The sequence below is a fragment of the Bos grunniens genome, chromosome 15 (assembly GCF_055505025.1).
Source record: "Bos grunniens cultivar Pamir isolate PY7600 chromosome 15, Bosgru_T2T1.0, whole genome shotgun sequence".
Taxonomy (NCBI): Eukaryota; Metazoa; Chordata; class Mammalia; order Artiodactyla; family Bovidae; genus Bos; species Bos grunniens.
The window spans coordinates 44,447,167-44,466,034 of NC_141179.1; the positions used below are offsets into that span (position 1 = coordinate 44,447,167).

Sequence of the window (18,868 nt, forward strand, 5' to 3'; positions counted from 1 at the left end):
TGTGTTCGTGCATCAGTTCCTGGATTGACTCTTGAGATAGGGAGTGAAAAGAGATAGAGGTGCCACTCGGTGAGATGAGCTCAGTTTCATCATACCCGTACTTTCTGCATTCTGCTACGGGTATTTTCTTGACACAAAAACCTTATTTCACAGTCAGGCAGTTCCTAGGAGCATGTGCTCATCCATCTCCAGCCTGTATCTGTCACCTAGCTCTTACACGCAGGTTCCGACTCTTGGCTCAGATCTGCTATCTAGCTCTGATTCACAGTCCCTGGATCCCCCTGCCTGACCTTATTTCACGTAGTGCCTCCGTGGGTTATGCTCCCAAATCCTCTGGCTTCGACTCTGACCACTCTCTCCTATCCTGGGCCTGAGTTTCTAGTACCTATTTCTAGTACCTACAGGGCTCTTAACTGCTTATAGTCCAGAACAGAAGCTTAGCCATGGCCTTTAAGGATCTTCCCTATCTGACCCCGCACTAATTTTATTCAAAAAGCCTCATCTGTCATTCTTCTGCATGGGCTTTGCATTCATTCCCCACAGGGCCTCACACTTTATCATCTGTTATCCTCTGTTTATAGTGCCCCCTCTTCTGAAATGCCCTTTCCTTGTTAAGTTACATCCTCCCAAAGTGAAAGTGCTAGCTTAGTCATCTCCATCTATCTGCAGCCCCAGAAGACTGTAGCCCGCCAGGCTCCTCTGTCCATGGATTCTCCAGGCAAGAATACTGGAGTGGGTAGCCATTTCCTTCTCCAGGGGATCTTCCTGACCCAGGGATTGAACCCCAGTGTCCTGCATTGCAGGCAGATTCTTTACCATCTGAGCCAACACAGAAGCCCCCAAACTGAAGATCTAGCTGAAATGTGACCCAGCAGAACTAGAGCACACAGGGATGGCAGTTGGCTTTGGAATAAGCAGGTTCCCCATTATGGGAATTGAACCCCAAAGGGTGAGACTGAAACATGGTAGCTGTTGCTTTAGGTCAGGGATCAGCAAACCTTTTCTGTATAGACAGGACGTAATTTGGGGCTTTGCACATCATAGAGGCTCTGTTACAACTACTCAACTCTGTCACTGCAGCACAAAAGCAGTCATAGACAATATAAAAATAAATGGGCATGACTGTGTTCTAATAAAAGTTTATTTACAAAAACAGATGAATTAGTTTTCTGACCCTTGTTTTAGGCTCTGCTTGGGGAAATTGGGTGAATTTGAACCTGTGGGTGGCATCAAATAGAAATAGCTGCATAGGAGCTGGAGAAAGCAATGGCACCCCACTCCAGTGCTCTTGCCTGAAAAATCCCGTGGACAGAGGAGCCTGGTAGGCTGCAGTCCATGGGGTCACTAAGAGTCGGACACGACTGAGCGACTTCACTTTCACTTTTCACTTTCATACCTTGGAGAAGGAAATGGCCACCCACTCCAGTGTTCTTGCCTGGAGAATCCCAGGGACGGGGGAGCCTGGTGGGCTGCCGTCTATGGGATCGCACAGAGTCGGGCATGAGTGAAGCGACTTAGCAGCAGCAGCAGCAGCATAGGAGCCAGACAGGGCCAAAAGATATGGAAGGGAATCACAGGCAACATGCTAACACTATGTTAGGATGAGGTGCAGGGAGGGGAGAGCAGGAGGAGCAGAAGGGAGTTTGGCACATATATAGGATTACTTGAAGGAGAGAAGTAGGAACTCTGTTTGGAAAGGAAATTTAGGGCCAAATTTCCTTTCCAAACAAAAGGATCTTAACCAATTTAGGCTATTCGGTAGACAGTATGGAGACATTGAAGATTTGGGGTCAGTGGAATATAATCAAATCTGTATTTTTGAAAAATCATTCAGGCTTACTGAGAAGAATGGTTAGAGGAAACAAGGCTGGATATAGAAAGACCTGCTAGGAGGCTACTGTAGTTGTCCAGGCAACGGGTTCAGTGCTTCTGGTCCCTTGAACCAGTGCTGGTCTGGATGTGTGTGCTAAGTTGCTTCAGTTATGTCGGACTCTTTGTGGCCCTTTGGACTATAGGCTACCAAGCTCTTCTGTCCATGGGATTCTCCAGGTAAGAATACTGAAGTCGGTTGCCATGCCCTTCTCCAAGGGATCTTCCCGACCCAGGGATCTTCCCGACCCAGGGATCAAACCCTCGTCATCCCTTATGTCTTCTGCATTGGCAGACAGGTCCTTTACCACTAGCGCCACCTGGGAGATATAGATACAGATATCTATCTATCTATCTATCTATATCTGATCTGGATGCCTAAGAATTATTTTTGGAAACTTGCTAAAAATATAGATTCCTGGTCCCGTACCCACACCCAGGAGATTTGGGTTTGGTCGATAGGGTGTTTCTAATAAACCCTCCAGATTTGTAAATCATTGGTCCAGTGAGGCAGAATGAGGCCTGATCTTTTTAAGAGGCTATGGATGCCAGAGGAAGTAAAATACAGGTCCTTCTTCCTCCTGCTGCTGCCTTTGTCTGTTCATGGCTGCCTGTCCATGTTTTCTGTCACACACACCACCATTCTGCTCATCATCCCACTTTGGTCTTGTGCTATTGGTTCTCTTCAAAACAACTCTTCTGTCCCTTTCTTTCCATTTCTGTCCTCATTTAGGCTCCCATTAAACCTCTTCCCTATTCCCCACTCCCCTTTCCAGTCCATCAGTGTTAGTTACTCAGTCATGTCTGACTCTTTGCAACCCCATGGACTGTGACCCACCAGCCTCCTCTGTTCATGGGATTCTCCAGGAAAAATACTGGAGTGGGTAGCCATTACCTTCTCCAGGGGATCTTCCCCATCCGGGAATCGAACCCGGGTCTCCCGCATTGCAGGCAGAGCCATCAGGGAAGCCCTAGTCCATCAAGGCAGTCATAAGCCCAGTCTGTCAGTCTTCAGAACCTTTTTGGGTGGCCTCTGCTTTTAGGATAAAGGCTCTTTGGCTCAGCAGGCAGGACTCTTCAGGAGCATACTCTCCTGCCAGTCTTTCCAAGCTCATTCCTGTCACTTTCCCTCTGTGCTCTTGAAAATTTTCCTGTACTCTGGGATTTTGCAATTATCCCGGACTCGTAGTCTTGACCCATCCTCATATCTTCCCTCTAACTTGACCCTGTTTTTCCCCTCTGTTTCTCTCCCAGCTTGTGTGTGACTGTATCTCCCTGGGGGGAGGGGGAGGGTTGGCTGCCAGGGACACCTCTCAGGACCTTTGTGCGCTGCAAATGTGTGTCTTCTCCATCTGAAGTCCTAATCCTCTGCTGTGACGGACATTTGGTCACTATGGCAACTGACTGTGACGTCACAGGATAAGGACTTCAGGTGAAGTGGCAGGAGCAGGTGAGTGTGTAGGAGACAGATTTTAATGTCTGTCGAAGCCCCCTCACCCCCACCCTCCTTCTGTGCCGGGGGCATGGAGGGCTATCTTGGGCTCCTGCTGATTTTTAGAACGCCGCGGTGAGAGTGTGTGCCTGGCATCTGCGTGCTGCAGTAGTGTGGGGCTGACAGAGTGTGTCAACTTGAGCTCTGGCTGTGCCGGCACCGCTGCTGCGTGAGCCTGTTATTCCATTCTGGATTGCTATTTTGATACCCAGATTGCATCATTCTTCCTACGTATAAACAGGGGGTCCCCAGGGCCCTGCAGCTACTCACTTCTCCACCAACACTGTTGTTGTGATGAGCTCTATTTAAATGAGCTGCCGGATCGGGGCAGGTTCCAGCCACACATGAGCACTGTCATTTTGGGGAACATGGAGGGCTGAAGGATTTTTGGATCGAGTCCTAAAAGGCTGGGAGTGATGGCCTCCTGAGCTATGCAGAGGGCGACAGAGCTAGTTCCTGAAAGTTGAAAATCTCGTTTTCTTCCTTCTGAGCTTCTGTTCCAAGGCACCCAGAGGATTAGGAAGGAGATGCAGCTAGGAAGAGAGTCGCCTCTCTGAGGTCTCCCTCTCGCTGTTCAGTTTGGGAAAAATACTGCAGAGCCTTCGAGATAAACAGGAACAGGAGGAGTCAACCAAGCCCTTTCTTGCAGAAGCGTCTCAGGTGAGCTGGAGAAACGCAGCCCTGGCTGAGGATGCATCAGGGAAAGGAGGAAAGGACTCAGGCTGCTCCCTTTTCCCCACCCAGTACCCAGCTCCCCGAGGCTTAGGCCCTGTAGCCCAGCTGGCTGCAGCATGCAGGGTGGGTGTTCCTGGGCACTTGGTAAGCACCATCCTTTGGGACCTGTGGTGGGCTCACCTGTCGCTCTTCTGACTTCTCCCCCAGGTGTTGCTGTAGTCACAGGGCAGCAGGCGCCACAGGTAAGCCTGCTGGCAGCCAGGGGCAGGAGAAGAATCACCTTAGGATCGAAATATGTCTTTCTAGCAGGGAGGGGGCATCTGGGGAGTGGGTGCAACATGTTTCTTAAAGGTGATGCTGCTGTTCTGAGCTTTGGGCTAGAGGAAGGCTTTGGGGGGCTCATGTGGTGGGGGCCTTAGCTGATGCCCAGTACCCTGGGGCTGCCTTGGTTGGGAGAGCAGGAATGGTTAGTGAGGAGGGCCAGCCTGCCAGAGGATACAACTGGAGAGTTTTTTCTTCCTTGTATAACATGTGGTAGAGGTATAGAGAGGTAGAATGTCTTACTTGTGGCTGCAGATGTAATCAGGGACCGCTCAATGGTTCAGGGTACCGTCTATGGTTTACAGGGACCTGTGGTGTTTTTTAGCTATGTCCCTCCCTCTCTCTGGGCCTCTGTGTCACCATCTTTATGGTGAGGGAATTGATTAGGTGAACAGTGGAAAAAGCTAGGTCTGGAAGCTAGGTTTGTGCAACTTTGGTTCTACAGGTGAGAGCTGGCAGTAGAGCATCAGTCTTCTCCAGACGATGCCACTGCTCTGTTGGAGTCAGAGCGTGGGTCCCAGCTGCAAAGTTTCAGGGAGCCCTGGCCAAGAGCTTTAGAATGACGGGCTTTTTTAACCCTCAGAGGGTTGCTTAGCACTGAGCTCAGGCTTATGTGCACGTGCCTGTTGGGCCGGGCTGACCCGGTGCTAGTTTTCTGAGACCTCTTTGGGAATTCTCTCCCATCCCGGCCCCATGCCCAGGTTGCCTTGGCACTGCCCTTCATATCTGAGGTAGACTACCCACTCTTGGCCCACCTTCCTTGCTACCTCGTTAAGTTCTGGGCTTGTCGTGCTCTCTAGGCAGCAGCAGTGGTTGTAGTGCCAGATCTCAGGCTGCACCCTAAGTCTGCTGATGGGTCTTTCTGTGAAGCTGGGATTTAGGGGAGGCAAGTTGTGTCCTCCAGGGACCTGGGGTCAGGATACCCTTCTGTCTGTTGGGCATCTGCCCTTTTCTCTTCTCTGCCAGAGGGGAAATACATAACAACTGCACTCAGAATCTTTCTTAACTTGTTGGAGCCTCTTTAAGACTGGTGAGCCTGTCTTTCTCAGCTGCTGAGATCCAGGGGCCGATCTATCAGGCTCAGCCACAGTGGGAAGGGATACTCACTCTATGGCAGTGGTCCTCAAATTTGTACACTGTAATGTTGTACATTGTAATCAACCTGTAAAGTTCCTGGGGAATTTAAAAAAATACTGCTGCCTGGCTCCCATCTCCTGAAACTGATTTAATTGACATGGGCTGTGGACTGACATCAGGATGTTTAAAAGTGCCTCATATGATTCAAATACGTAACAGAGCTTGAGAACCACTCTTCTACAGAATGAAACTGCCCCTAGATTTATTTTTCTAGGCAGAAAAACTCTGTTTCATTTGCCTTTTCTCAAATATCATATTTATTAAAACTATAAGCATCGCTGGGGCTGTCTCCCAGCTCTTCCTGGATTTCAAATTCAAAGCTGCGTCCAGATCATCTTTAGAGTTTGATCATTATTATGGAATATTTTACTTATAATCAAATTTTTTGGTTAATTTAAAAAATTAAAATTCCCTTGTTTACACTTGAGTTGACAGTGAAAAGTAAAAGTGTAGTCGCTTTCTGTCCATGGAATTCTGTCCATGGCATTCTGTAGGCAAGAATACTGGGTTGGATTGCCATTTCCTTCTCCAAACACTTGAATTAGAGAGGAGTATAGCGACATGGGCAGGGGTGAGTTTTAGAGGTGGACAGACTTGGGTTCCAGTTGTAGTTCTGCCCCTACTTTCTGTGATCTTCTGTAGGTGACAACTTCTTGAAGCCTCAGTCTATCCAACTCTGAAATGGGGATAATGCCTACCTCTGTGTGGTGGATTGACAGTTAAATAAACCTGTAAAGTGCCTAATATAGGGAGTGGTGGTAAAAGAATAATATGCTTTACCCTCCCAGGGCCCAGAAGTGCTCACGCTTGTGACAGAGGGACTGAACAGCCTCAGTTTTCAGAAGACCTCTGGTACCTGTGAGTTCTTCACTCACTCTGGAAGCAGAAGCGTCACCTCCTTTGGGGATGGTTGTATGGCTTTTGGGCCCTGGTCCTCCATTTCTCAGAACGGATATTCCTCTGTATGAAATAAAAGCTCAATGCTGTCGCTTGAAAAATTCAAGTAGAAAAATGAAAGCAATATATCTAAATATTTTATGTAATTTGTGATTTAAATAACTAAATTAAATATTATAAACTGTATTAAAACTAAATGTTAAATATTATAAGTTGATATTTGGTCATTTTATATATATGCACAGCTCTAGGAGTTCATGTATTCCGGTTGTCAAAAAAAGAACTTTGTTTTGGTATTCTCATTGAAAAATGGGGAATCTTCTTTAAAAAACAAAAAAGCTCAAGGTTGACACAGCTTGATGGGGCTTAGGAAGGTTACGGACCTCCTCAGGGATGATAAGAATTTCTGGGCAAAAGTTATGACACAAAGAGAGCCCATGTCCTCCATGTCTACTCTGGGCCCTACAGCTATCCTGGAACCTGGGTGCTGCTGCCGCTGCGGTTCTCCAGCTCTGCTATCAGCTGCAGCAGCCCCTCTTCAGACGGGAGCAGCTCTTCAGTCCAGGCCTCCCTCAGCCACAAGCCTGTCCCTGACTTGCTGGCAAGGGTGGTCTGTCTCTTCCCATCTTGCCCAGGGGAATTTATTTCTGAAGCATAGTTGCAGAGGAGGAGGGTTGAGAAATCTGTGTGTGTGTGTGTGTTAGTCACACTCAGTTGTGTCTGACTCTTTGTGCTTCTATGGATTGTGGCCCATCAGGCTACTCTGTCTATGAGATTCTCCAGGCAAGAATACTGGAGTGGGTTGCCATTCTCTTCTCCAGAGGGATTGTCCCGATCCAGGGATCGAACCCAGGTCTCCTGCATTGCAGGCAGATTCTTTACTGTCTGATCTACCAGGGAAGCCTGGTAATCCGTACTTCCCTGCTAGTCCCATTTCTCTCACTTAAGGATGTAGAAAGTGTGATTCAGAGAAAAGGGGTCACTGATTTCAGGTTGCACAGTTAGTGACAGTCTTGAACCTGGAAACTACATCTCCCAATTCACAGCCTTTCCTAGGGCCGACACCTCTGCTCTGAATCAGACCTGATTCCTTTATTTTCCTGGGCTGGTTTTTTCCACCACCCAGAAAACTTCCAGATGGCTTTTTTCTACTTTCATTGGCTGCGAGTGCAAGGAATACACATGGAATACTCAAACTGGAAAGAAACATAATTGTTGAATATGCTAAAAATCATGCAATATTTTTTAGTGTCAATTGTGGATTATTTTTGTATGTAGACATATGAACAGATAGTTAAAATGTAATGTGATATATGTTATATTAGAAGGATGTTCAGGGTACTGTGGGAACCCTGAAGAGGGAATAATTAATTCTTCCTAAGGGAAATCAACCTTGCTTCTCAAAGCTAGAACATTCAAACCAGTTTGGAAGGATGAATAGGAAGGAGTTTATCTGAAAAAGAGTGGGGTAGCAAGGAAGAGTATTTTAGGGTGAGGAAACAAACACTTTCACAAACACAAGAGTTATGCAAAGATTTGGTGCATTTAGGGGATAGCAGAGGTATTTGGCATGGCAAGGACATAGGATGTGTGGCAGGTGAAGCTAGAGATGAGACTAGAAAGAGTTGAAGCCAGTGTGGAAAGGGCCTTGAGCCACAAGCTAAGGATTTTGGCCTTTGGGGCCATGGGAGGTACAGGATGTGATGAGGCCTTGTCTGATCTATTCAGTTATTTCTCTTTTTCTCATCATGCTAATGAGACTGTGTTACTATGACTAATGTTTGAGCATCTGCTACCAGGGAGTTGGAAGCCTTATGGAAATTATTTTCAACAATTAGAACAGCATTTCTGACCTGGGGGGAAATGAGGAGGGTCTTCCCTGACCAGTAGGAAGGGAGGGACAGTTGCATGATGCCCCTGGATGATGCTCCCTGTGCAAAACATCCTTTTCACGTCTGTTGACGGGCAGAAAAGTATCCAGGAGATTGCAGATCCAGCTCTGTCATTAAGTCCGTGGCTCTGCGGAGGCTAGGGGAGGGGTTTTTTTTTTGGCAGGGAGGAGTGGTAGGTGAGAAGAAGAGCAGTAGTAAACTATTGCTTTGCATGATTTTGTAGATTTGATTTTTCCGGGATATATCAGTTACCTTTTGCTGCATCGAAAGCCACTCCAAATCTTAGCGGTTAAAACAATAACCAAGCTTTATTTATGATTCTGCAGGCTGAGAGTTTGGGCTGGCATACTCTGGGTGGTTCTGCTGGGCTGCGCTGGGCCTGCTAATCTCTGCTGTGCACAGTTGGTGGGTGTGTTGGGGCTCCCTGGCTTGTTTTGGCTTCAGGTGGCTTACCTGAGACAACTAAGGCCTCACTGCACATGGTTTCTTATCTCCCAGCTATCTAACCTGTTGTTTTTCGTGTGGCAGTATTCGCGTTCTGAGACGGAGAGCAGAATCATATAAAGCCACTTGAGGTCTAGGCTTTGAACTTATTCAGTATCCTTTTTGCTGCATTCTGATGGCCAAAGCGGGTCACGAGGGCAGCCTAGCTTCAAAGGAGAGAGAATAGACTACAGTTTTTTTTGAAGACTCCACTTTTAATGGATAGGATTGCAAGGGCATGGACACAAGGAGGGGAAGAATTTGTGGCCACTTTTTCAGTCTCTCAGACTATCTGACTTTCATCACATGGGAGAGTTGATAATTAAGGTTATTGTCTTCCAATAAATGGGATATGAGAAATCTTTTGAATTCAAAGTTAGCATTCATAGAGGATTATGTGAATTCTCAAGTATTGTTTAGTTCAGTCCTCCCAGCAACTTTTGTTTTCCCTTTCTATTTTGCATATGAAGGAAACTGGTGTACTGAGGAGTTAAGTGAGATTAAGTGACTTGCCCAACCAAGGTCATTGGGTGGTAAACCTGGTGTTTGGACTTGTTTGTCTGCCTGCAACTCTAGAGCAACTGCCATTGTGTCATTTTGGTGATATGAAACAGAGAAGACCGTGGTGTTACTGCTACATCACTGGCAAAGCCAGCCCCTACATCACAACCAAGCCAGCCAGGTTGTCCTCATCCCTGGGCACAGGCACCTGGCCCTCAGGAGCTCGTCTCCTTGCCCTCAGTGGGCCAAGTACTTACGGAGTGGACCTGAAGTACTGCAGTCTTCAGGGTGGCAGTGTCACACTGCTTATATAGTTCAGGAACGCTGACGAATGTGTTGGAGACTGCTGCATTTCTCTGGAGAGAGGGAGGTAGGACCAGATGTTCATGTTCAGGGGTGAAAGTACACCCAGCATGGACTGTGTAGAGAAGGCGCAGCAAAACCTCTTTGAGTCCCAGGGGCAGACCAGTTAGTCTTGGTTGTTACAAGAGAAGAGTATCTCCTAGATGAGCAGGCAGGCAGTCCTTGCCTTTCTCTGGCTAGAACTTTCTGAAAGCTCTAGCTTTGAAATCTCTAAAGAAATTCTCCTACACAGTAATATAAATGGCTGGAGCTTTGCCCTAGGCTAAACTGACCCCTTTGAACTTAGCCAGTAGTGGGAACTGGGCTCTCAGGGCTGTGAAATGAAGGGTGGGAGCAGCGGGAAGGCACCTGATTATCACAACGGGAGCAGGGTTGGGCCTCTGTTTTGTAGGAAGGAAAGACATGTAGGATCAGGCAAAGTTGAGGATGTGGGGAGGTCTGTAGGGCAGGCCTCTAATAGGTTGCTCATGTCCAGAGTACCCTGATGGTAAGTGCAGGCTATGGCATCAAACATACTTCATTTGGGCACAGATGGTTTTGGTACATACCTGGGTGTTGTGTATTAGAAAGCCTTGTGTCTAGGTCTTATGTATAACCTGCTATGTTGCTCTGACTGTGCTGTCTTTGCCCTCTTCTCCCAGAGCTCATCTCCTGTCCTAGGTGTGAGTGAGTATACATTACCAGGGATGTAACTGAACATTTTCTGCTGCAGTGCTTTTCTTCTGGGCAATCCAAGATGGTGAGGGTAAGTCAGGACAAGCAAAGAAGCAGCTAATCCTTTTCAGAAATCTGTGCGACCCTGTCCATAAGTCTGTCTGTCCACCCATCACTCTATCTTACTTGTTACCCTTCCACCAGTTTACCTAATCATCCATCCATCCATCCATCCTTCTATCCAGAAGAGAATCAAAATGTTTCAGTTGGGGAAGCAAAATGAGTGTGTTTTTTTCTCTCTAATAGCTTTTACTGGAAATTATGACCACTAAGCTTTTATTCCCTCCACCCTCCCAATACTCAAGCTAAAACTCATTCACCAGCCTGGGTTAGATAGGTTCATCAGTTTTGCTTGTGCTGCTGCTGCTGCTAAGTCGCTTCAGTCGTGTCCGACTCTGTGCGACCCCATAGACGGCAGCCCACCAGGCTCCCCATCCCTGGGATTCTCCAGGCAAGAACACCAGAGTGGGTTGCCATTTCCTTTTCCAATGCATGAAAGTGAGAAGTGAAAGTGAAGTCGCTCAGTCAGGTCTGACTCTAGCGACCCCATGGACTGCAGCCTACCAGGCTCCTCCGTCCATGGGAGTTTCCAGGCAAGAGTACTGGAGTGGGGTGCCATTGCCTTCTCCGAGTTTTGCTTGTATTTAACAACTAATACCTTTTCCCTGAGTTTCTGAAATTTCACACCACTTACTGACTAGTATCCTTTCTCATTCTTTCTCCACTGGGGTATCCTTGCCACTGCATTTTATTCATTTGCCATCTTACTTACTTGCTCCTGTATTACATTCTTACTGAATGTCTGACATATATGCCAGGGCCTGTTCTGAGTACTAGGGAGACAGAGACCCATGTATCTACCCTCAAGGAATTAATAGGTTAGTTAGTAAAACCTACATTTCTCCTCTTTTCCTTTTCTTTCTGTGGGTTTGTCAGATCCCACATCAGTTTGGTGGCCTGTATTATTCAGTGCAGACAGGCTAATTTTTCAGAAATCTTCTTTTCATCTCTCATATCAGCCCTCCATGATATTTTCTGACCAAATGAATGAACATTTGTACCAGGAGAGGGCCAGAGATTCTTGGTCCTGGCAAACCCCAGTAGTGGAAACACAGCTCTGAGAGTTGGTCTGTCATACTCTTTCCTGGCTATTTATGATCATCTTTTTGTGCACTCATACAGCTACAGTTTCTTCTTCTCTGCAGCATGTTGAAATTTTTGCTTTTGCCTGTGCTTTACGTTTTCCTCCCTTGTCTGCCTGGTGAACTTCTACTTATCATTCAGTATCCAATTCAAATGTCACCTCTTTATGGAGGGCCTTTCCTAGCCTCTCCTAGATGGAACTCCTGGAAACCTCGCTTTGCTTCCTTAGCACTTGGTACATCCTTTCATCACAGCATAACCCACTGAGTGTTTGCCACACTGTCCAGGCTGTGTACCTTGAGAGCCGAACCTTGCCTTATTTATCTGCATATCCTCAGCTGCAACACAGGATTTGTGTGAATAGGCCTTGAGGCCACTGCTCTTAGTCACATGCTTTCCCTCATGCACCCCCACGTGTCCCTCCCAGGCAGCTCTCCAGAATGGACTACACTCCAAAATAGTGGAGGAACAGCTCTGTGGCTCCCCAGTCCCTAGCGTGTTTACCACTCATAAAAGCAGGTCCAAATGATGAAGATGCTGTCAGTAACTCCAGAACTGTCTACTCCTAGAACTGCTCAGAGTGCAAGGAGAAGAGGGCAGCTCACATCCTCTGTACCTACTGCAACCGCTGGCTTTGTAGCTCCTGCACGGAGGAGCACCGGCATGGCCCGGCCCCTGGGGGCCCGCTCTTTTCCCGGACCCAGAAGGGATCTCCAGGTATCACTCCCTCCCCTCCACTAGCTCACACACCCTGCCCCCTACACCCTGCCCCGTAAGTAGTACCAAACCACAAAATCTCTGGAGAAGAGCTCTCTGCCCTTGTTTCCCTGCTGGGGGTGAGAGAAGGGGTGGTCTCTGAGCCTTTCCGAAAGAAAAGCTGTTTCCTCCAGAGTCACAGCACAGTGTGCCTTCACTCCAGGCTCTCCCTGTTGCCAGGCTGGGGCAGGTGGCGTGTGGGGAGTAGGTGACTGTGAGTGAGATGGTGCGGGGAGGAAAAGTCTTGAATTACTGTGGCAGCTAATTGAGTTCACTGTCTTTCACCTCTGTTTAGAAAAATCAGACCCCACTTCTGTTTAGTTACTTGATTAATTCAACATCCAGGATCAGGGTTTGTCCATTTATCTGTCCAGCACCATCTGTTTTAAGTGACAATTTTCTTCAAAGTCTTTTCTCAAGGCCCTTGAACTGTGGCCTTGAAGTTCTGATGAAGTTTACCTTCATCAGACAGGAACCAAAGTTTATGATCCATGTGATCTGATCTAGGTAGCTGGTTTCAGCCTCAGTCTGGATTGGGCAGCTGTTTCAGCCCCACCGTAACAGAATCATGGCCAATGAGGAGGTGTGGGTTAAGTTCTGAAGGACTCACTATTCTGCAGGAGATCCATGTGCAGCAAGTAGCAGGCACCTTCCTCAGGCTCAGCAGATGGTGAGATGCCTGGGGCTTGATGGTGTGTTATTTCTGGACAACTGTGTAAATCTGGCCAGTGTAAGCCCACCTTCCTCATTGTGTTCCTGGAACCTCACTGGCCCAGAGAGAGGGTTACTTTTGCACCACCTTCCCTCTAGCTCTGGATCTTCCCTGTGTCCATAGAAGGCTGAGGGTGCTCAGTGGAGCTAACTTAAGAGGTCTTCCTGAGCAAGACGTGCCCACTTTCTCCATCTTCTCTGGCAGGAGTGAATGGTGGTTCTGGAGACTTCGCCTTGTACTGTCCTCTACACACGCAGGAAGTTCTCAAGCTGTTTTGCGAGACCTGTGATGTGCTTACATGCCATAGCTGCCTCATGGTGGAACACAAAGAACACAGGTGGGGCAGGGTGGCTGCCCAAGGGGACTTGGGAGGGCTCTGGACTCTCTACCTGTGAGAGTGCTGGGTTCCCAGTGCATGGAAATCCTCTCCCTGCTTAAGCCAGCCTTCAGTCCCCAGGCCTGGCTGAAGGTTTTCTCTCTTCTGTTGTGTGGGGCTTCTCTGGAGAAGCCCTGAAGGGCTAAGAGTCTCTGACTCCCTAGATGTAACCCCAGCCTCCCTGGGCCTGACTGAGGCAATGCATTGTGGGGATTCTTGCTTAGCTGGCATGCTCAGAATAAGACTTGGTCTTCCTCATTTTTTTCTCTGCCTCCTCCTCTAGGTGCAGACATCTTGAAGAAGTTTTGCAAAACCAGAGGATGCTTCTGGAAAGTGTGACTACACAGGTGGCACATAAGAAATCCAGTCTACAGACATCTGCAAAGCAAATTGAGGACAGGTAGCATCGGCTAGCCCCTTGCCTACACTGGAGATGCTCTGTTCCCTCTCACCCTGGGTCCCAGGACCAGGATGGAGTGGACATACAGACACTGGAATATGTCCCAGAAGGCGTATGTCCTGGTCTTAGAGGTCTCAGGGCCAGGGAGGGGGTTTTGGGTCATCTCTTGGTGAATGGAGCCAAGCTAGGTGAGGATGATCACAGTGAACCTGGGGTAAAGTGCCTGCCTTCTGAACATGACCATGAACTGACCAAAGATAGGTGCTTAAGAACAAGGGCACAGAGTGGATACTGGAGAAGAGAGGGCTGCTTATTATGTGAGTACAAGTCAGTGGCAGTCTATCCTTTATCACTCCTTTCCTAATGTTTTCCTTATACATCTATACATGATATGAAATCATCAGTATTTTGTGTAGAAAGAGAAATAAGCAGGTACTGAGAGAGGATCACATGGCAGGCATTGGATTGGGCATCATGCATGCATCATTTTGAGCAGTTCTTACAATTCTTTGAGTCAGGGGTTATCTCCATTCTACTGATGAGGAGGGTAAGGTTCAGAGAGATTAGGTGACTTATCTGAGATCACACAGCTAGTCAGAGACTGAGCTAGGTTTAGAAGCTAAGTCTGCGTGGCTTCAAAGCCTCTTTTTTTTTTTTTTTAATGGTTTTACTGAGATATAATTTATATACCATAAAATTGCCCTTTTAAAACGTACAGTTCAGTGGGGTTTTTTTTTAGCATATTCATAGAGTTGTACAACCATTATTATGATGTGAAAGTCACTCAGTCATGTCCACCTCTTTGTGACCCCATGGACTATAGTCCTCCAGGCTTCTCTGTCCATGGGATTCTCCAGGCAAGAATACCAGAGTGGGTTGCCGTCCCCTTCTCCAGGGGATCTTCCCAATCCAAGGATCGAACCTGAGTCCCCTGCATTGCAGGTGGATATTTTACCAACTGAGCCATCAGGGAAGCCCTATTGAATTGTACATTTTAAAAGGGAAATTTTATATTTTTTATATAATTTTTATATATAGATATAAAAAATATGATTTTCATACCATAAAATTTCCTTTATAAAATGTACAGTTCAGTGAGTTTTTAGTATATTCATAGAGTCATACAACAATTATAACTGTCTACTTTTAAAATATCATTTTTATCACCCTAGAAAGAAACCCATACACATTGGCAGTCACTCCCTATTCACCTTGCAGCATCCCCAGCCCTTGACAACCATTAGTCTACTTTCTGTCTCTACCTAGGCTCTTTTCACTGCATGACGCTGTTTAGTAGAGTATTCCCCCTTCTAATAAAATAAGAAATTACATGAAGTCATACCTGTGTTCACTCTCTCTGTCCTGCCTCTAGTGCTGTGTGAACTGATGAGCTATTGACTTGACCTGGGGATGGACCTGTAGTTTGTTGAGAGAAAAATGAGTTGAACTTCGGGCCATTGGCCCACTTACATCAAGTGCGCTGGGTTGTACAAAGGGCAGGATGGATGGTGGAGGAAGGTTCTTATTTCTTTGCATTTGGTGCCTGCCGGTCCCTGATTTCAGTAGAAAGCGTCCACATTGCAGGCTCTTACGTTTGCTGTCTGTAGGCTGTTGTAGGCCTGGAGGGAAGGGCTCACCATGCTGTGTTTCCTCCTGTTGTTTGCAGGATTTTTGAGGTGAAGCACCAGCACAGGAAGGTGGAAAACCAGATCAAAATGGCCAAGATGGTTCTGATGAATGAACTGAACAAACAGGCCAATGGGCTCATAGAGGAGTTGGAGGTATATGTGAACAGAGGGTTAGGTTCTGTACTCTCCTTGGGGCAGAAACCAGGCATATATCAAATATGTCTCATGGCTCAGAGATGCCTGAGCTAGAATTCAGATGTGCAATTTCCACAGCTCTCTGCTACTCCCTGTATCTTAAAATGTCCTGTCTAATTTTGGGAAGTTGGCTCATTAAGGGCTTAGAAAATCAGATCAAACTCCCATTAATGCTGTGGCAGTAAGGCAATTGCCTTATTGGACTTTGTAGGTTTATGGCCTTGAACGAGTCATGAAACGAGCTATGCCCAAGAAATCTAGACATTCATTTCCTCAGTCATTTATCGCTTATTCCTATTTGCACTGTAAAATCTACCTACCCTTTCTCTCTCCCTCCCTCCGTCCCTCAGCAGCCATGTCCTCTTCTCAGGGCTGCAGTTTCATCTGATTCCATTTGTGTTTGCACTGATGCACACAGGCCACTAGACTTCTCAAGCATGTGGTTTGCAGTCCAAGAATAGGACCAGGGACTCTGTCTTCTCTCTCTGTACCCAGGGCATCACTAATGAGAGGAAGCGGAAGCTGGAGCAGCAGTTACAGAGCATCATGGTTCTCAACCGCCAGTTTGAGCACGTGCAGAATTTCATTAACTGGGCTGTCTGCAGCAAAACCAGCATCCCTTTCCTTTTCAGCAAAGAGCTGGTAAGAAGAACTCCAACTCCTCAATCACTGACTTTGGGTTAGTAAGTGAAAACCATCTTTTACCAAACCTCACAGTGCAAAGGACCCCGGTGCTGGAATAGACCTGCCTTCCTCCAGGCAACTCAGCTAGGAAATTCTGTAGTTCTGCCTCAGGTCATGGATCCAGACATTAATACTAGAAGTGTGCTGGACATTCCCTAGGAAGTTGGGTTTAAATGGGGCCTAAGAGGAAAGGAGGAGTGGAGGATGACATTGAAGTGTTGGGCTTAAGAGATTGGTGATGCCCAGGAAAAGGAGCAGAACTTTTGAGAGAGTTGATGAGGTTTGTATTCGGATATTGCGAATCTAAGGGGCCTGTAGGGCGTCTAAAGGGAGCTGTCCCAAATCTGTTTTGATAGATGGGTCTGGAAGTCAGAAGAAAAGTCAGGGTTAGAGAGAGAGAGAGAAAGATGTGTGAGTCCCTGGTATTTGGGTGGTATTGGAAAAGTATGTGAAGAAAGAAGAAAATAACAGATCTGGAACCCAGGGAAATGCCCTCATTTTCAGCACAGAGGAAGGAGATGAGTGAAGGAGATGAGAAGCAACCATCAGAAGTCAGCAGAGAAATAAGAGAATGTGGTGCACAAAACTTAACAGAGAGCTTCAAATTTTTAAGTGACCAGTGTTATCATTGCTACATAGGTGATAGAGGATGAGTAGTGAAGAGAAAGTGAGATCTCAGAATCAGGAGGCCCCTGGTATAAACTTTGAAAGACACTCCGGCAGCTTTTCTCTCCAGCAAAGTAGAAAGGTCAAAAGCTAGATGAGGGATTGAGGATGGGAGGTGAGGAAGTAGAGGAATTAGTGAAAAGCAGAGAAATAAGGTAGCTTGAGAAGGAGACAGTGTTGGGGATACTTTTTTAAAATAAGGAAAACATTTGCACATGTTTATTTGGGAGAAGAAGTTGAAGATAGAAGAGATGTGTGGTAGAGGGAGCATACTGGGAAAGCAGATGGAAGTGGGATCTAGAGTGAAATGGTTGACTTTAAACAAGAGGCACTTCTTTTCTCTGAGATTGAAGGATGGGAAGATGTCAGTATAATGTAGTTAAGTCTGGAGATAGGAGGGATACAAGTTTGAGGGAATTTGCTTTCACCCTCTATGAAGTAAGCAGTGATAATCAGAGGGTTAGACATTGGGTAAATGACATTCAGGAGAGAAGTAAAGATTTTAAATAGTCATTAAGGACTTCCCTGTTGGCTCAGATGGTAAAGCATCTGCCTACAATGCGGGAGACCCAGGTTCAATCCCTGGGTCGGGAAGATCTCCTGGAGAAGGCAATGGTAACCCACTCCAGTATTCTTGCCTGGAAAATCCCATGGATGGTGGAACCTGGTAGGCTACAGTCCATGGGGTTACAAAGAGTCGGACACGACTGAGCGACTTCACTTTCACTTTCAAGGACCATGGAAGAGGAAACTGACAAGAAAGGAAATGACCAGAAGAAGGACTGAGGGGGGGCCCTGAGCATAATGATCAGTGAGGCGACCCCATGTAACATAGCTTTTGGGTGGCTGGGTTGATGCAAGGGCAGGCACTGATGGGAAGGGAATTAGGGCACTAGTGATGTGGTTACTTAAATCAATGGAAAACTAGGATGGCCAGCTGGGCCAAGGGAGCAGGGCTTGATCAATGAGGTGGAAGAGCATGCTCAGGAAGAGCAAGAGCTATTGTGATCAGGGAGTAGGTTGTTGGAGTTTAAGGTCTTATAGGTAGAATGGTTCTAGATGGTGAAAATGGTCTAGGTCTGGTGACTGAACTGAAAAGAGAAGTGAAGGTGGTTTGCATTAAAGAGCTCAAGGAATAAGAGGCTAAAACGTTGATTAGGACATTGGTTAATTAAATGTTAGCAGGGTAGTTGGATACTTGCCAAAGTCCTAGATAAATAGGAGAGTTTTAGTAATAAGAGATAGATGAAAAGGATGAGGGAAGAAGAGGGCAGTTGACTAGGATGGAAGGGAGTTTTACAAGTGGGTGGAAGGACAGCTCTGGGGAACTCAGAGAGTATCTGCCCCCATGGACTTTTCAGTTGAGATTATGGTAGAATGAAGGGAGCACTCTTGAGAGGGTGCTGTCAGATGATATCCTGAGGAAGAATTAAAATCATCTGAGGCCTGGAAGAGATAAGAATGTAGGCTTTCCAAAAGCCTCAATAAGAGGAAGGGGATCAGTAGGGGCAGAGGGAGGGGGAGGAATGTGAAGATACTAAGGTGCAAGGAAATGAGGGAGCACACTGGGGAGGAGCACAGGCTAAATAGCCATGACTCTGGGCCCTTCAGCCTGTCCAGTGAGTGAGGGTGAGGGAGTTCTCACTCTGGCACAAGATGCCCAAAGAAATGACCTTTGGTCATTGCTGTTGTCAGATTGTGTTTCAGATGCAGCGATTGCTGGAGACAAATTGCAACACAGACCCTGGCTCCCCTTGGAGTATCAGATTCACTTGGGAGCCTAACTTCTGGACCAAGCAGCTGGCTTCCCTAGGTGAGCCCAGGGCCTACTCTATGGGCCTTTGCATGATTGCTAAGAACACACTTAGACCATCTGCTCAATTCACTGGGAGATCAGCATATGCCCATGAGAAAGCGCTCCCTGAGACTGCCAGCGGTCATGGAGTCATTCAGCAAACCTTTTC

General features: G+C 46.9%; 1 protein-coding gene across 7 annotated transcripts in view; it reads left to right on the forward strand.

Moving 5' to 3' along the window:
• Positions 1 to 3,193: 3,193 nt before the first annotated feature.
• The window catches only part of TRIM66 (tripartite motif containing 66), a 37,550-nt gene continuing 21,875 nt past the window's right edge, over positions 3,194 to 18,868 (forward strand). For 2 of the 7 annotated variants that reach the window (XM_086340155.1, XM_086340161.1), the window contains exons 1-8: positions 4,041 to 4,180; positions 10,272 to 10,375; positions 12,057 to 12,204; positions 13,160 to 13,292; positions 13,615 to 13,731; positions 15,398 to 15,512; positions 16,050 to 16,196; positions 18,600 to 18,717. In XM_086340155.1, the coding sequence (XP_086196281.1) occupies positions 10,367 to 10,375; positions 12,057 to 12,204; positions 13,160 to 13,292; positions 13,615 to 13,731; positions 15,398 to 15,512; positions 16,050 to 16,196; positions 18,600 to 18,717 (787 nt within the window). In that variant the 5' untranslated portion in view covers positions 4,041 to 4,180; positions 10,272 to 10,366. The other 5 variants (XM_086340159.1, XM_086340157.1, XM_086340156.1 and 2 more) reach the window with 5 other exon arrangements.